We start from the raw sequence: 18664 nt of genomic DNA, 5'->3' as shown, positions 1-18664 counted from the left end.
TCTTGCCTCTACAAATAAATGTGATAATTTCACATGAAGAAATGCTCCAAATCACTGGCAATAAGAGAGACACAAATAAAAACCACAATGAGGTACCATCTCACGCCAAAAACAGTGGTAAAGTTTAACAGGGCAGCAAGTAATAAATGTTAGAAAGGACGTGGCAAGAAAGGAACTCTTAGACACTGTTGGTGGACTATAAAATGGTACAACTAGAAGGCAGTTTGGTGTTGCCTCAAAAAGCTGAACATAGAAATTCCATATGACCCAGTTATTCCACTACTTGGAATACACTCTGAGAAAATGAGAACTGAAGCACAAACTGAGATTTGTACACCAATGTTCATAACAGCAATATTCAGCATTGCAAGAATATTTGCAAGAACATGGGAACAGCCCAAATGTCCAACCACAAATTAATGGACTGAGAAATTATGGTACATTCACATAATGGAATACTATGCAGCATGCAGGAGCAATGATTTTATAAATTACTACCTAACTTTGGAAGGACTGGAGAGCATTACGCTGAGTGAACTAACTCAGCCTCACACGGTTAAATATTGAATAAAATCTTACTGTAGAATGAGTATAAGGATCCAAGAGGGGTGGGAGAGGTTGAAAGCAGAGGGATGTGGATGTGCAGGGGGTTGTTATTATGTGCCATCGAGTCGCTTGCAACTCATAGCGGCCCTATGTACAACGGCCCTAAACTCTGCTCTGTCCTGTGCCAATCGCACTGTCTCTGACACACCCATCCCGATTACCCCAATCACTGAATCAATCTACCTCATAGAGGGTCTTCCCCTCCACCGTCCCAAGAATGATGTTCCTCTCCAAGCACTGGTCCTTCCTTACAACATGTCCAAAGTATGTCGGACGGAGCCTCAGAATCCTTGCCTCCAAGGAGTCGCTCGGTTTAACCCTCTCCAGAATGAATCTGTTTGTCTTCCTAGCAGTCCATGGTACCCTCAACACTCTTCTCCAGCAACACACCTCAATTTGATGGGTTGCGGGGGTGAGGGAAATTGAAAGAATTTGTTCTTGAAAACAATGTATTAAAATTTTGTAAATAAACTAGTAGGAGAAAAAAGAAAGTTACAGTATATAGCATGTCTTTGCTGTTGTTATGGCCATCAAGTCAACTACAATTCTTGGTGATCCTATGAAGAGTAGTTCTGAACCCTGCCCTATCCTTAGTCAATCTCAGTGTCTCCAACACACGGTTCTCAATTAACTGAGTCACTGTGTCGATTTATTTCGTTCAGAGTCTTCCTCTCCTGTGGTGACTCTCCATGCTTCTGAGTATGATGGTACCCAGTCAAAGAACTGGTCCCATCCTGGCAACTTGTCCAAAGCATGTGAGACAGAGCTTCAAAATCCTTGTCTCTAATGAGCAATCAGATATTACCCTCTCTAGGACAGACCTGTTTGTTCTCTTGTCAGTTCTTGGTATGTTTAATACTCTTCTCCAGTACTAGATCTCAAAGGTATCTATTCTTCTGTCATCCTTAGCCACTGTTGAGCTCTCTGACATACAGCAAGTAATTAAGAAGACAATGGCCTGGATCATGCATACTTTAATCTCCAGACAGACATCACTGCTTTTCAATACTCTGGAGAGGAGATCCCTGACAGCAGATTTTCCCAATGCAACTCATGTTTTGATTTCTTGACTGATGGTGCCAAGAGTGCTGATTGTGGATCTGAACAAGATCAAACTGTTAACAATCTCATTATCTTTTCCATCTATCATGGTGATGCCAATTAGACCAGTAGTGAGAATCTTTTTCTTCTTGATGTTAAGCTTCAATCAATACTGGAGGCGGTAGTCCTTGATCTTCTGCAGCAAAACTTCAAGTTCTCCTCAGTTTCAGGAAGCAAGATTGTGTCATCAGCATATTGCAGGTTGTTGAGTCCTTCTCCAATCCTAATGCCACATTCCTCCTCATAAAAGTCCAGCCATAGCCTGAAAAGGTATAGGGAATGGACATCCCTAACGCACTGCTTTCTCGATTTTAAACCATTAAGTGCTTCCTTGCTTTGTTCAGACTACTGCTTCTTGGTCTAAGTACAGGTTTCACAAGAGCACAATCAGTGTTCTAAGATTTCCATTCTTCTCAATGTTAGCAACAATTTGTTGTGATCCATACAGTCAAACACCTTCGCACTCTCAATAAGCACAGACAGACATTTCTCTGGTACTCTCTGCTTTCAGCAAGATCCATCTGACACTGGCAATGATATCCCTATTGTCACAGCCTTTTCTAAAGCCCACTATATTTCTGGCATTTCTCTGTCGATGTACTGGTTCCAGCTGTTTTTGGATAGTCTTTGGTAGGATTTTGCTTGTTTGTGATATTAGTAATAATTTCTAGACTTTGTTAGATCACCTTTTTTTGGGGACTGGGAATAAGTATGGATCTCTTCCAGTCAGTTGGCCAGGTAGCTGTCCTCCAGATTTCCTGGCACAACCTCATGAGGCTGTCCAGGGATGCATTTGCTTATTAGAATATGTCAACTGGAACTCCCAGGGCCTTATTTTTTGCCAGTTCTTTCAGAGCAACTTGAACTTCTTTCTTCATCTTCATTGTCTCTTGGTCAAATGTCGTTTCATTCTTTGTCAGCCAATTCTTTTTAGTATAGTGACCCTGGGTATGCACTCCATCTTCTTTTGATGCTTCCTAGATCATTCACTATCCTGCCAATAGCATCCTTAAGTATTGAACCTGGAGACTTGAATTTGTTCTTCAGTTCCTTCAACTTGAGAAATGCTGAGCAAGTTCAGCGCCCTTTTGATTTTCCAAGTCCAGCTCTTTGCACATATTTTGTTATAATGCTTTGTTTTATCTCCTTGAGCAGCCCTTTGAAATCTTCAGTTCAACTCTTTCACGTCCAATTTCTTCCCTGTGGCTTTAGCTTCTTGGTGTTCTAGGGAAATATTCAGAGTTTCTTCTGACATCCATCTCAATTGTTTTTCCCTCCTCTGTCTTTGTAATGATATTGTGCATTCTTCAAGGATAATATTCTTGATATTCTCACACAGCTCATCTGGTTTTATTTATTAGAGTTCAAGCCACTAAACCTATATATGAGATTTTTTTTTTTTTATTCAGGTGGGTAGACTCAAGGTCAACTTTTGGTTCCTGTGGCTTTGTTCTAATTTACTTTAGCTTCAGTTTGAACTTGCACTTCAGTAGTTGGTGGTCTGTTCCAGTCAGCACCTGGTCTAGTATTCACAGCTAACGTTTGAGTTTCTCCAATGATTATTTCCACAGATGTTATCAATCTGATTATTATGTAGTCCATCAGGTAAGGTTCATGTGTCTAGCTGCCATCTGAAGGTATTTGTAATAGAATTTGTTCATAGAAGGTATTTGTAATGAATAAAATCATTGATTGTACAAAATCTTAATCATTCAGTTTCCAGTCTCATTTTTGTTAGCAGTCCTATTTTCTGACTTCTTTGTTCTCAACTTCTGTATTCTAGTCACCAATTACAATTATTGACACTTGGTTGCTTGTTTTATCGGTTTCTGACTGCAAAAGTTGGCAGAAATCTTCTATCTCCTTCTCTTTGATTGTTGGTGCATATACTTGAATGAGAGTGATTAGCAAGTCTTCCTTGTAAGTTGATGTTGCTTGCCATCGAGTTGGAAGCAAGCCATTGCTGATCCTCCAGTGGGTTAGTGGAGGCAGTTAATCACACAGGAAGAGACTTCCCATCCTTCTCTTGCAGAGCAGCTGGTGGATTTGAACCACATGCCTTTAGGATTACAGTGCTGCTTCTCCTCACTAGGCTACCAGAGCTGCTTGTATGTGTATAGATATTATCCTGTCGCTCACAACACTGTATTTCAGAATGGATCTAGAAATGGGCTTTCTGATTCTGAATGTGACCCCATTTGTTCTCAATTTTTCACTTCTGGCATAATAGATCATATGATTGTCAGCTCACCAAATGCCTAATATGTCAATATTTATGCTTTCCAGTTCCTCTTTAACAACATCCAATTTTCCTTCATTTATACTTCTCACATTTCACATTCCATCACTAGTGACAGCTTACTACTGTTTCTCTTCATTTGTGTTTTCCAATATGAAGTCTCAGCCTCTGGTGCCATATCTATCAGTCTGCATGTGTTCTATTGTTCATAGGGTTTTCAAAGGCCTATTATTGCAGAAGTGGATGGCCAATCAGGACCAGCGCAGCATGAGACCAGGACCGATGCAGTGAGAGACCAAGCCAGCAGGAAAGGTGCTACATGCCACCAGCGTGGCATTCCATCATCATGGGGGAGTAGAGAAGTAACTGGAGGCCTCAGCAATTATATTGGGGGTTTGAGCAGACAGAAGTAATTTGAGGCCTGAAAAATTATATTGCCGGTTTTTTAGGCAAGAGGGTAAAAGAGTGCTGGTGGGACAAGGCAAAAGGCAGAGGGGGATGCTGGTAGATTGTGATGGGACCATGACACACATGACAAAGGGGGGGGGGTGGCCAACACTGAATCTATTTTCGTAATGGGGAAGTGTCATTCATCTGCTCTTCTGGGTAAAATGCTTTTCTGTCAGATATTATCAGACTAAAACTGAGCATCCAAATTAAGACAGATGAGGTATATATCATAGGACCCAATATCTACACTATCCTTGATACACAGCACTTAATTCTTATTTTTGCCTTCCATTTTTCATCTTCACATCAATATCTGGGTTTTTCTATTTCTTCCTTCGCTTTGCTTTCATTATCATTTTGTTGTTTTTATTATATAGAGTTGGAACCAACCCATAGCTGACCCTCCAGCAGGTTTTCAGAGGCAGTTAATTACATAAGAGGAAACTGTTTGTTTCAGAGCAGCTGCTGGCCTCGAACCACATGCCTTTGGGATTGCAGCACAGCTTTTTGCCATGAGGCCACCAGAACTCCCTTTTTAAAATAGTTTATAATAATATTAATTCAAACTTATTCCCCCCAAAATAGAAAAATTAAAATAATTCATAATTATATATAACAATTATTAGGTAGCAGGATAAGGAAATTTATTTATGAGCTTTTACATGTGCATATACACCTTTAAAATACTGACCAAAACTGGTATCATTTTAAAGTTTCATATTCTGTAGGGTATTTTTTTTTATCTGTTTACTAAAACATTATTCCAGATTATAAATTCAGCAATTTGCTTATATAATATTCTACTACTCAGATGAATTACGATTTGTTTTCTCACTCTCCAGTTACTGTACTTTTAGGTTATTTTTAAAATTGAGATATTGGACTCAATATTCTAATTCATCAGCTATTCTCATTTTAATTCATCTGCATCTCTCATTGATTCTGGAAAATAAAATCATTTAATTCAAGAATGGACAGATAAAGATATGGTATTATTCTTAACAAACATGCCACAAAGGTGTTTTTTAAAAGATTATAGCAAAAAGACAGTTACCTGTGTAGAAGAGACTACTCATCTGTGCTAAAGCACATCACCAGACTCTTTTCCAGCACTAAGTGTTATTATCTTGATGTAGTATTTGCAACTTTTAGGCAAAAATTGGTACTTCACTAGTGTTGACTCACCTCACTTGGTGAGAGTGTCTGTCTTACCATCCTGCTGTCTCCACTTGTTGGCCACAACTTCCCCTGACATAAACATGTTTATTTTGGCAAGGTTTCCACTTCCCCTGCCAAGATGGCCTGCTTGTCTAGATTATGTTCTCAAGTGATACCAAAAAAGGAAGTGGGACTGAACACCCCTTCCTCTGTCCAGGAGTCACTGGGTGTGCCTGACACCATGACAAGAAGTGCCACTGTGGCCAGAACCACTAGTTGGACAGTCACCCTAAGTGCAAAGTGGGGCTTCCCACTGACTTGTCCCCACATAACCCAACTAAGTCAGCAGAGGGGCCTTGCAGGAGACTTTGGGGTAAATGACTGACATTTGTTGATCTTCTTTTCCTACAAATCTACTAACGTTAAATGTTAATGCTAAAATATCTTTAGGAGAGCAGTAAACTACATGGCAGATGCAAATTTGCAAAAAAGGCATTAAAATGTGCAACTCATATAATGATGATGATACTGCCTCATCAATAGGGACTTTCTGACTTAAAAAAGACAATCATCTGATTCTCGTCAGGACAGGAACTCTGAGGCGCACGTGCTCTCCTCAGCAATGCTTTCCTCTCATCTCATCGCCAGATCCAGAGGTAATAGTTTCTACACTAAACTTACCATTTTTTTGTTGTCCTGCTTGTTAATGCTGACCACACATTCCTTTATAACAATGTGAGTGATCTCAGGAAAGTAAGAAAAATTGTTCCACTCTTCTCGGATTTTGTTTTTCTCCTCCTCCTTCTTATGTTTACTTTCCAGTTTTTTCCGCTTCAGCTTATTTTTTTCCTTTTCGACAGGAAGAACCTGATAAAGTGTGTAAATGTGACAAAAGTAAACTGACTTTCAATTGTCCACTGATAAAAAATCAATAAATGATTGTGTCAAAGAATGCAAAACCGAGAACACCAGTGCATCTAGACTTCCAAAGGAACTGGGGAGCTGGAATCTGACAGTGCTAAGAGACCTTCGTGAGAACGCTGACTAAACTCTTTACCTTATATAATATAAAACAGGCACATACATTCAGAAAAGGAAATAACTGACCACTAGGCATGAAGCAACACTCAGGTCCTTTTGCTTTCAGATTGACAGATGTATTTCAACACAGATAAAGAACCTTCTTCCCAAACACAAATGGACATAAGATGGGTTTTCTCCTTTCAGAATCTATCACTGATTGTCTTGACTTTATAACACTACTCATCAAGTGGGACTTTCAAGAGAAGATATAAATCCTATGTGTGAACAATCTAAGGAGTTATACTTATCTGCACAAGAGTAAATATTTGTGTAGTGTAAGTCCTGGAAACTAGAGATGTGAGTTATGATCTTTCTTCTGCCAGTTACTTAACAGGGTAGGCTATCTTTTTTAGACTCCATGTTCCCACGCTGCAGAGAACAGAGGTCTTATCTTTTCACGAAGTTCTTTGAGGATTAAACATTTATTAATATAGGACCCACTATATAGGAAGCACTTGTTAAGTGTTAGACAGTGTTAAATTAGCATGTGAATAAGATGAGAAGATAATGAATCTCATTTGTCTATAATAGTTTATCAAATATTATAGCAAACATTGCATTAAATGTCAGTTAACATTCTCAAATACCATATGAGGCAGATATTTTCTCTCCTTGTTGTAGATGAATAATATGCAGCTGACAGAAACAGTCACCTTCTCAAAGCCATATTAAACACTGTAAGTAGTATGGCTAGGATTTGAACCTATGCAAGTTCAAAACAAATGATCTTAAAGGCTTATGTATTATTGCCTCATCCAACAAATACCTCAATAATAAAGCTTTATCAGTAATGCAAAAATCCAAAGAGGACTTGGGAGGGGGGGCTAGATAATTGTGCAACATTGAAGGAATTTTTTTTTTAAAAAGTGAAATGGTGGGGAGCTCTGGTGGCCTAGTGGCAAGGAGCTGCAACTACAATCCCAGAGGTGCACAGTTCGAATCCACCAGATGCTCTGCCGGGGAAGGAGGTCAGATCTGATTTGACGGTACACTCACACAAAAATAATAAAAATTAAAAAAAAAAAAATTTAAAAAAAAAAAGGGAAATGGGGAGGGGGAAAGGGGGGCAAGGGAGTAAAATGTGCAACAATGAATGAATGAAAATCTAACTTTTCTGTGAATGTTTGTTAAATCACAATTAAAATAAAATTTTATTTTAAAAAATAATGCAAAAACCAATTATCATATTTCTTGAGGTCTAAATTCACTTTTTGGCACATTGTTTATTAGTTATGACCTTTGGTAAGTAACTTAACTTTTCTGGTGCTCCTGGTGCTCTAATCTGTAAAATGGGGATAATAGCAATATTTCTCTCATAAGTTTACTTTTCCAAAGACCCTGAGGAATAAATGTGCTAATGCCTGATTTAGAAAAGAGACTGGTGTTTGGTAACTACTCATTAATTATCTGCTATTATTACTGTTCTAATATCAGTGATATTCTTATATCACATTCCCAAAAGAACTCAGTAAGCATTTATTTAGAATGTATGCTATGTGAACACAATAAAAGTTGAATGACACATGGATACCTAAAGATACAATGGATGCTTAAAGAAACTCATGATACAGGGATGACAGAATAAAAATTTACTAAGTCCACCATGATAAACCAAACACATTGCTTGTTAAGTATAGAACAGTGTATATGATGTTCTGTTCTAGCAATTTCCTACAGCTACTTACATTTGGTTTCTGCCTCCACTGGATTCCAAGATTTCCAGTCACCATCACCTCATAGTAGAGAAGGTTCCCACAGTCATTTGAGTGAAATCGATTCATTTCATTTTCTGATGAAATTAGTAACATGGAAGTCTCAAATATTTCAGCACCATAATGTTTTGTCAAAGTTTCCAAGGTAGCCAAGTATTTCACTTTCAGGTCGTGTGTGGATACACTGCTGTCACAAATGGTCTTATTGTTAAACTCCTTTAGGAAATCCTTGAAAACATTATTTATTCGCAGCCTGGTGAGGAGATTCCTCTGTCTGATGGACTTATTCAATGTTTCTGGAATATATCGCTTATAACTAAAAGAAAATAGGAAAATATTGCTATTTTTTTCATGAATCGGTTAACAAAGAACAGTTTAAAAACAAACGTTTATCGCTAAATGCTCCTTAAGTGAAAAAGGAAAATCTCCTGCCAGAAAGTCACAGATGGGAGAGATAACGAAGCTGATAATTACTAGGGGATGATGAGAGATAGGGACTGAGAGAGTACAGAAAAGTACTATTCCACAGATTCCATTAAATCAGAATTCCTATAAGTATATTTTCTGGGATACAGTGGCAGGCAGAATTACCTTATGAATATTGTGTTTGCTGCTTTCACCATTCACACCCGTGCTTACACATGCACAGTTAGTCAGAGTCGTCATCAACTAGAAAGCGTTTGAGGAGTGTCAAGAGTGAGTAACTCCAGGTGGTAATGTAGACACTTCTTATATTTGCATATAGGTTTTATAATCATAATTTTTCTATGATAATGACATGTTTTTCTTTAAGAAATGAGGAAAACACATAAAACCTAATCAAATATAAAATACACAGGGTTTCTCATGTGAATGCATTATTATGTGGATCAACAAGAGAAAGATTACTTAGATGCTAATCTATGCCATACATTTTCTCACTAACACTATTAATATATTGCTAGAACAGAAGCTAGTTTTAAAAAGAGTACAAATACCCATAAAAAAGGAAAAAAGAAAAAGTCCACTGTGTGTTGGGAGGGAGCAAGAAAGCAGGGAGACCCTTCCATTTGTTACTTCCAGGCCTGAGACAACACCTGGAATAGAGCACAAGGTAATGGTTGTGACATGGATGATTTCACAACCTAAAGTGAGATTCGTCCGTAACAAGCATCACCATTTTTCCTTTAGGTTAACAGAATGTGGTAGAGGGATGAGTGAAAGGAACTGCCATCTTTCATTTTAGCCTTATTATTTTTTTAAAGACTCTAAATTAAAGGCTGGAGAAAAAGAGAGAATGGCAGCAGACTGTATTTCATAAACAAACCCATGTGATACTAAGGCCACAGAGGATCTGCTCCAGATTTTGGCAGGGAGCAAGTATATACAAGAAGCAATGTTATGAAGAAGATATGTACCACCTATTACAAATTATAGGGGGCTCTAAAGGCCTAGTGGTAAGGAGCTGCACTGTAATTCCAAAGGCACACAATTCAAAGTCATCAGCTCTATGAAAGGAAGCTGGGCAATCTCCTCCCATGCACTTAAACTGCCTCTGAAAGACAACTGGAGGGTCAGCTATGGGTCGTTTCCAACCCTATGGTGCACAACAGTATCACAAATTCTACTCCAACACATACCATGCCCTCTGTCTTCCTTCATGAAGATCACAACAGCTCATTAGTAGGGGGGAGGGAGGAACCTATTAAATTTCATAGATGGCTAAAAATGAAAAAGACTGCAATTCCTTCACAAGGAGTTGGACTCAAATTACACTTTTAAGCAAATAGTTTCTTATATCTAATAATTGATCATCCCTATCATCAGAATTAACAGTTATTTAGTTGTTGTTGAACTGAGTAAACTATAATGCAGACCGGGAGTGGCAGTAGCTAACTGACAAACCGAGAAGGAGGTTAAGACAGGCTTAAAAGAGAAAAGCACAGTAACAAGAAAGCATTGTCCATGCCCAGCTGGGGAGGGACGAGAAGGACACATTGCTACTAATTTGAGATTCTCCGCATAGAACTTTTACCCTTGTACAAGTTTCTGAGGTTATCAGCTAATATATAAGTTCAGGACACAGTTATAATTGTGCTAGCTTTCATAAATATTCTAAATAAGATCTGGTTTTCACTGGGACAGCAGGGTCAGCCAAAAGCTTTCAGAAGTTAAATGTAAAAATAACATCTAGAATCAACTGGGAAGCCAATGCAAAATCAGCTTTACCTGATGTCCTTGGGAAGTTCTGGCAACTGCATCTTCTTCATCATGGCATAGTGTGAGATAGCCAGGACAGCCATTCCCAGACACTCATTCTCAATATCATGTCCATCTTGCTCTGTCTTGGCATCTCGAATGGGAGCCAGGCATTTGACTAAATCGTACTGTCCCTTTGGAACAGAGGTAAAAAAAAAAAAAGATTAACCACCACGCACAGTTCAAAGACCACCCACGTTTCTGATCTTGACAGGAAGGTTCTCAGATGAAAAGGTGTCATTTAGCAAAGCAGTATAGTAACGAGATCAATTAGATCTACAGTTCCTCTGGCACCAAACTTTTCCCACAAAGCTTGTGGTCATTAAGGAATGTTCTCTGCAAGCTAATTTATTAATTTAACAAATAATAATTGGGCATCGTACTGGGTGCTGGTAAAGAGTTCAAATACACAAAGTTCCTTCATGGGGCTTTCTGTATAAATAATGTTGAGAACAAAGAGAGCTACACTAGGGCAAGGGAAGGTGGTATTTAGTTGGGGTTTGATCATTCATTAATTCCACATATACTTGCTGAGATATCATGGTGTGGGAACTGGGTATATAAAGTTAAGAGGGGTACTCACCCCCACTGTGATAAGACTTAAGAGAAGGCAGGCAATTCACATTCTACTTGTACACATACACTATTTTTCTTTTCTAATATCGAGTATTCAAGTTTCCAGACAGGAAATGTACCAACAAAGTATACCTCATTGCTGAGGGAGGAACACAACATTCTAAGACCCAAGAGAGATTTCAAAATAAAAAAACTTAAAAACTAAGAAGCAGAGTACTGTACAGAGTAACAATGATATTATAACAAGTTTCTCCAGTTTATTAATTCCTAAGTGCAATCAGGTGGGTCCTTCAACATAAGGATGGTGAAACTCCATCTCATATACTTTGGGTATGCTGACAGGAGGGATTAGTCTTTGGAAAAAGGCATTATGCTGAGGAAGACCCTGAAGAGATGGGCTAATAGTGACGGCAACAATGGGCTCAGGATATCAGAGATCGTGGGAACACTGTAGGATGGGGCAAGGTTCACATCTGTTCTTTACTGGGTTGCTAAGAGTCATGGTTAACTCAATGTCACCTAACAATAGACACCAATCAAAAAGTTAGGGGTTCAAATTCACTCACAGTTTTCTTAGAGGACAAGCCTGGAAATCTGCTTCTAAAATGTTGCAAGGACACAGTTCTACCTCTTATGAATGAGGGTCACTGTAAGTTAGAAGTGGCTCAGAGGCAACCAACAACTATCTCCGTGCCACATATTGTGCTAGGCTCATTTATTTAGTATTTCAATTTATTCTTAAAGAAGAATTAGGTATTGGCATTATCACCTACAATTAACAGATGAAGAATGTGAGGAACCAACAAGTAATTATTTCATTCATTCATTTAGTAATTGTTGTTAAGTGCTGTCAAGTCGACTATGACTGATAGTGACCCTATGCACAACAGCTCTGAATCTCACTGCCTCTGACGCACCTACCCTCATTACTCAAGTTATTGCATTTAATAATTACTTAGCACCAATTATAAGCCAGAAGTTATTCTGGGTGCTAAAAATATAGCAGAAAACTAAAGCAAGTCCTTGACCCCTTGGGGATTCCATTCCAAGAGAACAGAAGGACAGTGTGTGATGGGGATGCAGAAAGTGATGGGACTGACAGTCAAAGCTCAGTCTGCCTGTCTCCAATGCTCCTATGCTTAAACACAGGGCCACTGTCACACTCAAGCTCTGCTGACTGACCTAAAGAAGGCAGAACGTAAGCATCACCAACTTTCTTCAGCTTATAACAAAAATAGACATGAAGTCTGGACTAGATGGCCCCAGGTAAACATGTGAAGTGTAAATGGATAATCCTCTTGGTAGCTCACAAAAAGGCTGGAGGCTCTAGTCCACCCACCGGCCCTGTGGAAGTCCTGAGACCTACTTAAAAAACTCAGGGACGGAAATCCTGAGGAACACATCCCTCTCCTGTTCTCCAGCCACACAGGCCCTGGTTCTTTCCATGCTTGCCTTCCTCAGGGCTTTCCCACATTCTGATCCCTCAATATCAGAATATCAGCGGTGCTCCATGGAGAGGTCTGGCTCCCCAATCAGGAAATATTTAACAAGATTTAAAGATTTTATGGAGGAACAAGGAGGTGTGAACTACTGGTATCTGGCCAACGTGCTAACTAAACATCCACTATCTGACCCAAGCTTTTAGCACTGCTGTTACTGAAAAATCTTGTTTCTGTGGGAAGGACTATGTTCTTCTCCCTTCTCTTTGACTGCTTACTTCTTTCCATTCTTTGAGATACAATATAAATGTCACCTTTTCAGAGAGATCTTCTCTGATCACATTATTTAAATTCTCAGGCTTTTCTATTCAAATCTCTACCAAATTCTCAATCACAAAAGATTTTTTCCTCCAGAGCACTTCTCACAGTTCCTTCCATACCATCTATGGAACACTTTGCTTACTTGTTTATGCTCTCTTTACACAACCTGAACATACATTTGGTAGAGGAAAAGAGACAACTGCCATTTTATATCCCTTATCTCCAGCACCTCTGAATGTGTCTGAGGAAAAGTGTATCACAGGCACATGGTAAATATTAGTTGCATATATTCATATAGCCATGAATATAACATAGCTCTACATATTTAATTGATACAGGAAGGATGATAAAAAAAGATCAATGTTAAAAAGCTATTTATAAAATAGGAATTGTAAGATGTCATTTTCAAAAATACACACACACTAGGGCATATGTGTATGTGTGAGTGGTAGGCAGGGCTGAGGTGGGGGTGTGTGTGTGTGAGAGAGCGAGCGAGAGAGATATGGTAAAATCAGGAAGCAGAATTTCAAGTCATTCTAACTTGGCTTCTGGCTTTTATCTCATGGCTAATCTTTCTACTTACTCACTATTGTGACTGAGTGTTGACCTCGTTCATCCCCTGACTTTCCTGTGCCTAGGCTATACCCTTTTGAGCAAACTAGGTCTACTTTTCAACTGTTCTCTATTCTCTGCCAGAAAGTCTACAGATGAAAAGAAAAATGCAGGGGTGATAGAAGGGAAAGAACAGCAAACAAAGCCTAAAATCTCACAAGTAGGATAACCAGTTCAATGGGACCCTGAACTGCTGCCTTTGTTCCCAGTTGGGACAAGTGCACGCGTGACAGAAATGTCCCATGCGACAAACTGTAAAGTGTCTGAGCTATTATCAAGTCTGTCACAGGAAAGGCACCCTTCCCAGGAAACTAAACCCTACAAAGTCCAAACCACTTCACAAACTCCAACTTCTCCTGGGTCTGAACTTTGTACCTGAGCAAACAGATACTCTAGTGAACTGGCATCGAGGAGAGGGGTTGCATCTTGAACTTTTCTTCTCTCGTATCCATTTTTCTGCTTCTTTGGAGAATGTCGCCACACTGACTGCTCACTCTCATTGGTCCCATGCCAGTTGGTGAAATAGAACCTGGAAGGCAGAAAATAAACTTCAACTGTAGAAATAAGAATCTTGGAATATGTGGGCAAGGTGCCCCAGTTCCACCTAGAGTTATCAGTACTCCAGAGGCTAAACTTCTCTGAGAAAATTAAGATTGTTCCTTCTCTACTGTCTCTCAGCTCTGGTTTTCAAGTTGCTCAGTCTGTCAGAGACTTAAAAACAAAGCAAGCAAGCAAGACAAACTCTGTTCTGTGCATCAAGTGCATCTGTGAAGCACTTAACGGTTTATAAGGTCCTTTTCTTCTCATTCTTACATGTACTCTGTAAAGGGCTCCTGTCAGCACCTTTTCTATGACTCAAAGAGATAAAGTGATCAGCTTCTCTAACTTTCTTCCATTTTCCTAAAAGTGAAACCACCTTGTGAGGAGAACCAGATGCTGACCTGGCAACTCTCTTCACTTTGATTCAGAGACATGGTTATTATCACCCTATCTTGCATCCAAGATGTACAGGTACACCCAAAGCACAACATCTCTCATTCTTCAGATTACTGTTATTAAAGTGATCATATAGCTCACAATCAACTGTATCTTAACACAGGAGAAATATGTGAACACTAAAGCCTCAGTCTAGTGACTTAAAAAGCATTTTGTACATTTTATCATACCATTTAATCCTCATAGCAACACACAAGACAGGTTTTCACTGATCCCGTTTTACAGGTGAAGGAAATGGCACTTCTCCATGGCTTAAGACTTAAGACTACAAGTCTGTGTAAGAGTAAGTCAGCCACAGTGAACTGTAGGTGTCATGAGTAACCAGGTTAAGCTGGGCTAGGTCATCTAGGTTAGAGCTGTGCCTCATTCCTGTGACATGTCTATGTGCTGAGGAAACTCAATCTTATCAAGATGAAGCAGCAAAGAAACTTTTCCCACAAAAAGGAGCTGTCTTTAAATTCAGTCATTTGCAAAGCCTGGACTGTGCCAGGGCCTGTACGAGGTTCTGAGCTACAGTGAGTTCTCAGATATAGTCTCCAGGATTGCCCACCTGACAGTGGGTGATCTGTCATCCCCAAAGCTGTAACACATAGGGCAGGGTATGCATGTTCTACTAGGACACATGCCTGAAGCAGTGCTGAGTGGTGGCTACGTGAGCATCCTGTATTTTGACTCTGTGCCAGAAGACTGTGGAATCATAATTGATGGACTATTCATCAACAACTTGCATTGTGTAGATGACACAACTTTCCCTGCTGAAACTGAAGAGAACTTGAAGTGCTTGCCACTTCAAGATTAGGGACCACAGCTTTCAATATAGATTACATCTCAACATCAGGATGATGAAAGTCCTCATCAACAGCCCAACAGGCAACACCACAATAGATGGAGAAAAGAGTGAAGTTGTAAACTATTTCATCTTACCTGGATCCACAATCAATACCCTCAGTACCATCAGTGAAGAAATCAAAAGACATATCACACTGGGAAAATATGTTGTCATGAACTTCTCCAGAGTACGAAAGAGTAATGATGTCAGTTTAGAGACTAAGGTGTCCCTGATCCAAGCCATGGTCTTCTCAATTGCTTGCTAAGCTTCTAAAATTTGTACAATAAATGAGGATGACAGAGGAACAATTGAGATCTTTTAAACTGGGGTGCTGGAGAAGAGTACTGACTATCCCATGGACTGTAAGTATAATAAACAGGTCTGTCATGGAGGAAGTGAAACCAGGATACTCCTGGAAATAAGGATGGCAAAACTCCATCTCATATACTTGGGGCATATTGTTGAAGGGATTAATCCTTGGAGAAGGACTTTAAAAGGTGAAAGGTCAGCATAAGATAGAAAGACTCTCAACAAGATGGACTGATACAGTAGCTGTAACAATAGGCTCAAGTGTGCTGGTGATGGTAGGGATGGTACAGAATAGGGCAGGGTTCAGATCTGTTGTTCAGAGGGTTGTTATGAGTTGTAGCCAACTTGATAGCACATAACATAAAAAAGAAGCCATAAAAAATTTAAAGTTATATTCTACAACTGAGTTAGTAGAAAAATTATTATAATTTTGTTTTAATTCTTTTTTCTTTACTTCACATAAAATGAAAATATTTTCATGGACTTCTAATAGTATTGAGGGATAGGGACACTTATTGAATAAGTTGGCCCTGGACATAAGAGAAGCTCAGATGAAGTGCTAAAGGAGAGTGTCAAAGCAGAAGATGCTGCCCTCGGCTGAAAGGAGCAGTGAAAGAAAGGGGTGAAAGGTCAGGGGAAGTTGGGACTAGAATGGTTATACAGTGTATAATGTCAAGCTTTAGTGTACAAATCACACCCAAATAGGCTGAGGAAGATGTCTGAGATAAGCTGATATGAGGTAGGTTGCTCCCAGGGGAAGCCCTACAGAAAGGGGGCTAAAACAGAAGGCTAAGGAAGACACAGTCTAGGCAGTGCTATGAGCTGGAGACATGGTGCATCACATAGTGTGTTAAATAAAGGATAAGCAATTCAAATACATCATTTACTCCAACAGATATATGGATGGTTTCATTCCATAATGACCATTGCACTGGAACAGAAGAAAGAACTGTTTGAAATTAATATATGATTAGGCATTGTACATATGACAACAGATCAGAAAAAAAGAGCTATATCATTGCAAAGAGGACTGGGGAGGCAGGTAATTTTGCAACAATTAATTAATATTTTTTAAAAAGTGAACTGCAGTGAAAGGGAGGGTGAGGGGGTAAAATGTGCAACAATGAATGAATGAAAATCTAACTTCTCTGTAAATGTTCATTAAAATCAAGGGAAGGATAAACAGATATATCAACCAGAAATATACCTTGCAAGTTTTTTAGAAAATTAATTATAGATGACAGCACAGTCTAAGTTTAAACAAAATATTGTACATAAAGAGTTTTCTGTTTCTATAAAACTTTATTAACAGTCAAATTCATCTGGATGGAAAGCAAAAAAAAAAATTCAGGAATAAAGAATATTTTTATGCTATATTAAAGTACACGGAGCTCTGGTTGCTTAGAGGTATGGAGTTGCGTTGCCAATCTAAAAGGTATGCAGTTTGAATCTACCAGTGGCTCCATGGAAGAAAGAGATAGGCAATCTCCTCCTATGCAATTTACAGCCTCTGAAAACCCACAGAAGGGTACATTATGAGTCAGTTCTGATTTGATGATATGTAACAAGAACAATATATTAAGATAGACAAAACCAAAAAGTGTATCTAAACACAACAAAACTGTAATTAAAATACAAGAGTATTTCCCAAAATGGAGCTGGGATTCCAACATTTAGTCATCAACTTTTCATATTATACTTTTCATGGTGAGATAGATGAGGTTTTAAAAAATTTTAATTCACTGTAATACAAATTTTTTTTTAACCTTAGGCTGCTATCATTTCTTTTTTCAAGTTAAAAGAGCCGTGGTAATAAAGCATCATCCCACTGAAGCACACTGACAGATACAAAGTCAAGGGGCCAAAACTGAAGTAGCTGTGTACTTCCAGGGAGCCAGAAAAGACAGCTTTAAATAGGGCCTCAAAGTGGATTCCAGCACTAGCAAGGCAATTCACACAGATAACTCACTTCTCTTTGCTGAGCATATTTTTCCATCAGAAAAATGGAAAAGATGAATTAAGAAAATGCAGGTCTCTTCCAAGTCCCAAATTCTATAATTCTAGATTCTAAGCCAAGTGGAAGCTGGAACATAAATAATTATGGCAGCTGCAAATAAATACAAGTTTCTATGCTGGATCACACAGTCAACCCTCCAGGCTACTCAAACAGTATAACTTTGAAAAACAATTCCAAATATAGGCAGAAGACTCAGATGGGTGGAGTAAAAGTTTTACCAAGTTCAGAACATCTCACATGGCATATACCTAGCCTCCTCAAGGTGAATACCCTGGGTAAGTACAGAAGGAAGAAAAAAGTCAGCCTTGGCTGATTAGCAAAGCTAGTAGATCTGGCTTGGTAACCAAGAAACACATTCCAGTCAATTCTGCAATGGGGTCTACACTACCAACCTCCCAAAGGAAATATAAGATACGAGGGAGAGTGTGAGATTTCCAAAGGCTTCTTTAAGATCCTGCATTCCATTAACATCTGTGCTGATCTATGTGACTTAATCTTACCTACTTATATTAAGATCCATTTTTCAGAAGTGTTCTATTGACAAACTCTTTTGCTAATATGTCCACTTATCCATAACTAGTTATCAGCAAGCATATTTCAAACCTAGTTACTGAACAAATATACTTCCAAATTCAAGAAACTATAGTGATCAATTCCTGCCTGTCACACTGGGAGACACTGTGATATTCAATAATATTTACAATATGAAAGGTATAGCAACTATCCATCAGAAAGAAAGACAAATTCACAATGAAAAATCCTCAAGGAATATACCACATCACTCAGTCCTTCGGAATAGGACCTACACAGAACTTCTATACTACAATAGTGTTTCTAAACACTAACATGGAAGTTTTGTTTCTTGACAAGAAATAAAATTTATATTCCAGATCAAGTATATCCAGCTATCTAATATCTAAAACAAAAAGTTTTTAAAGATAGTGCATCTTTAAAATGGTATACCGTCTATTCTGGGGG

At 38.8% G+C, this 18664-nt stretch overlaps 1 protein-coding gene across 1 annotated transcript in view; it reads right to left on the bottom strand.

The window, feature by feature from the left end:
- JAK1 (Janus kinase 1) overlaps positions 1–18664 on the bottom strand; it is a 67813-nt gene that overhangs the window by 37416 nt on the left and 11733 nt on the right. The window contains exons 4-7 of the mRNA XM_006879766.1: positions 13911–14064; positions 10558–10721; positions 8323–8665; positions 6236–6421 (exon numbers count right to left, since the gene is read on the bottom strand). Coding sequence (XP_006879828.1) covers positions 6236–6421; positions 8323–8665; positions 10558–10721; positions 13911–14064 — 847 coding nt within the window. The remainder of the gene's footprint in view (positions 1–6235; positions 6422–8322; positions 8666–10557; positions 10722–13910; positions 14065–18664) is intronic.

This window comes from Elephantulus edwardii, unplaced genomic scaffold (assembly GCF_000299155.1).
Source record: "Elephantulus edwardii isolate Elephantulus edwardi_28Jun2011 unplaced genomic scaffold, EleEdw1.0 scaffold00005, whole genome shotgun sequence".
Classification (NCBI taxonomy): domain Eukaryota; kingdom Metazoa; phylum Chordata; class Mammalia; order Macroscelidea; family Macroscelididae; genus Elephantulus; species Elephantulus edwardii.
Note: the sequence above shows the minus strand (reverse complement) of the source record. Positions and strands in the feature narration are given on the sequence as shown.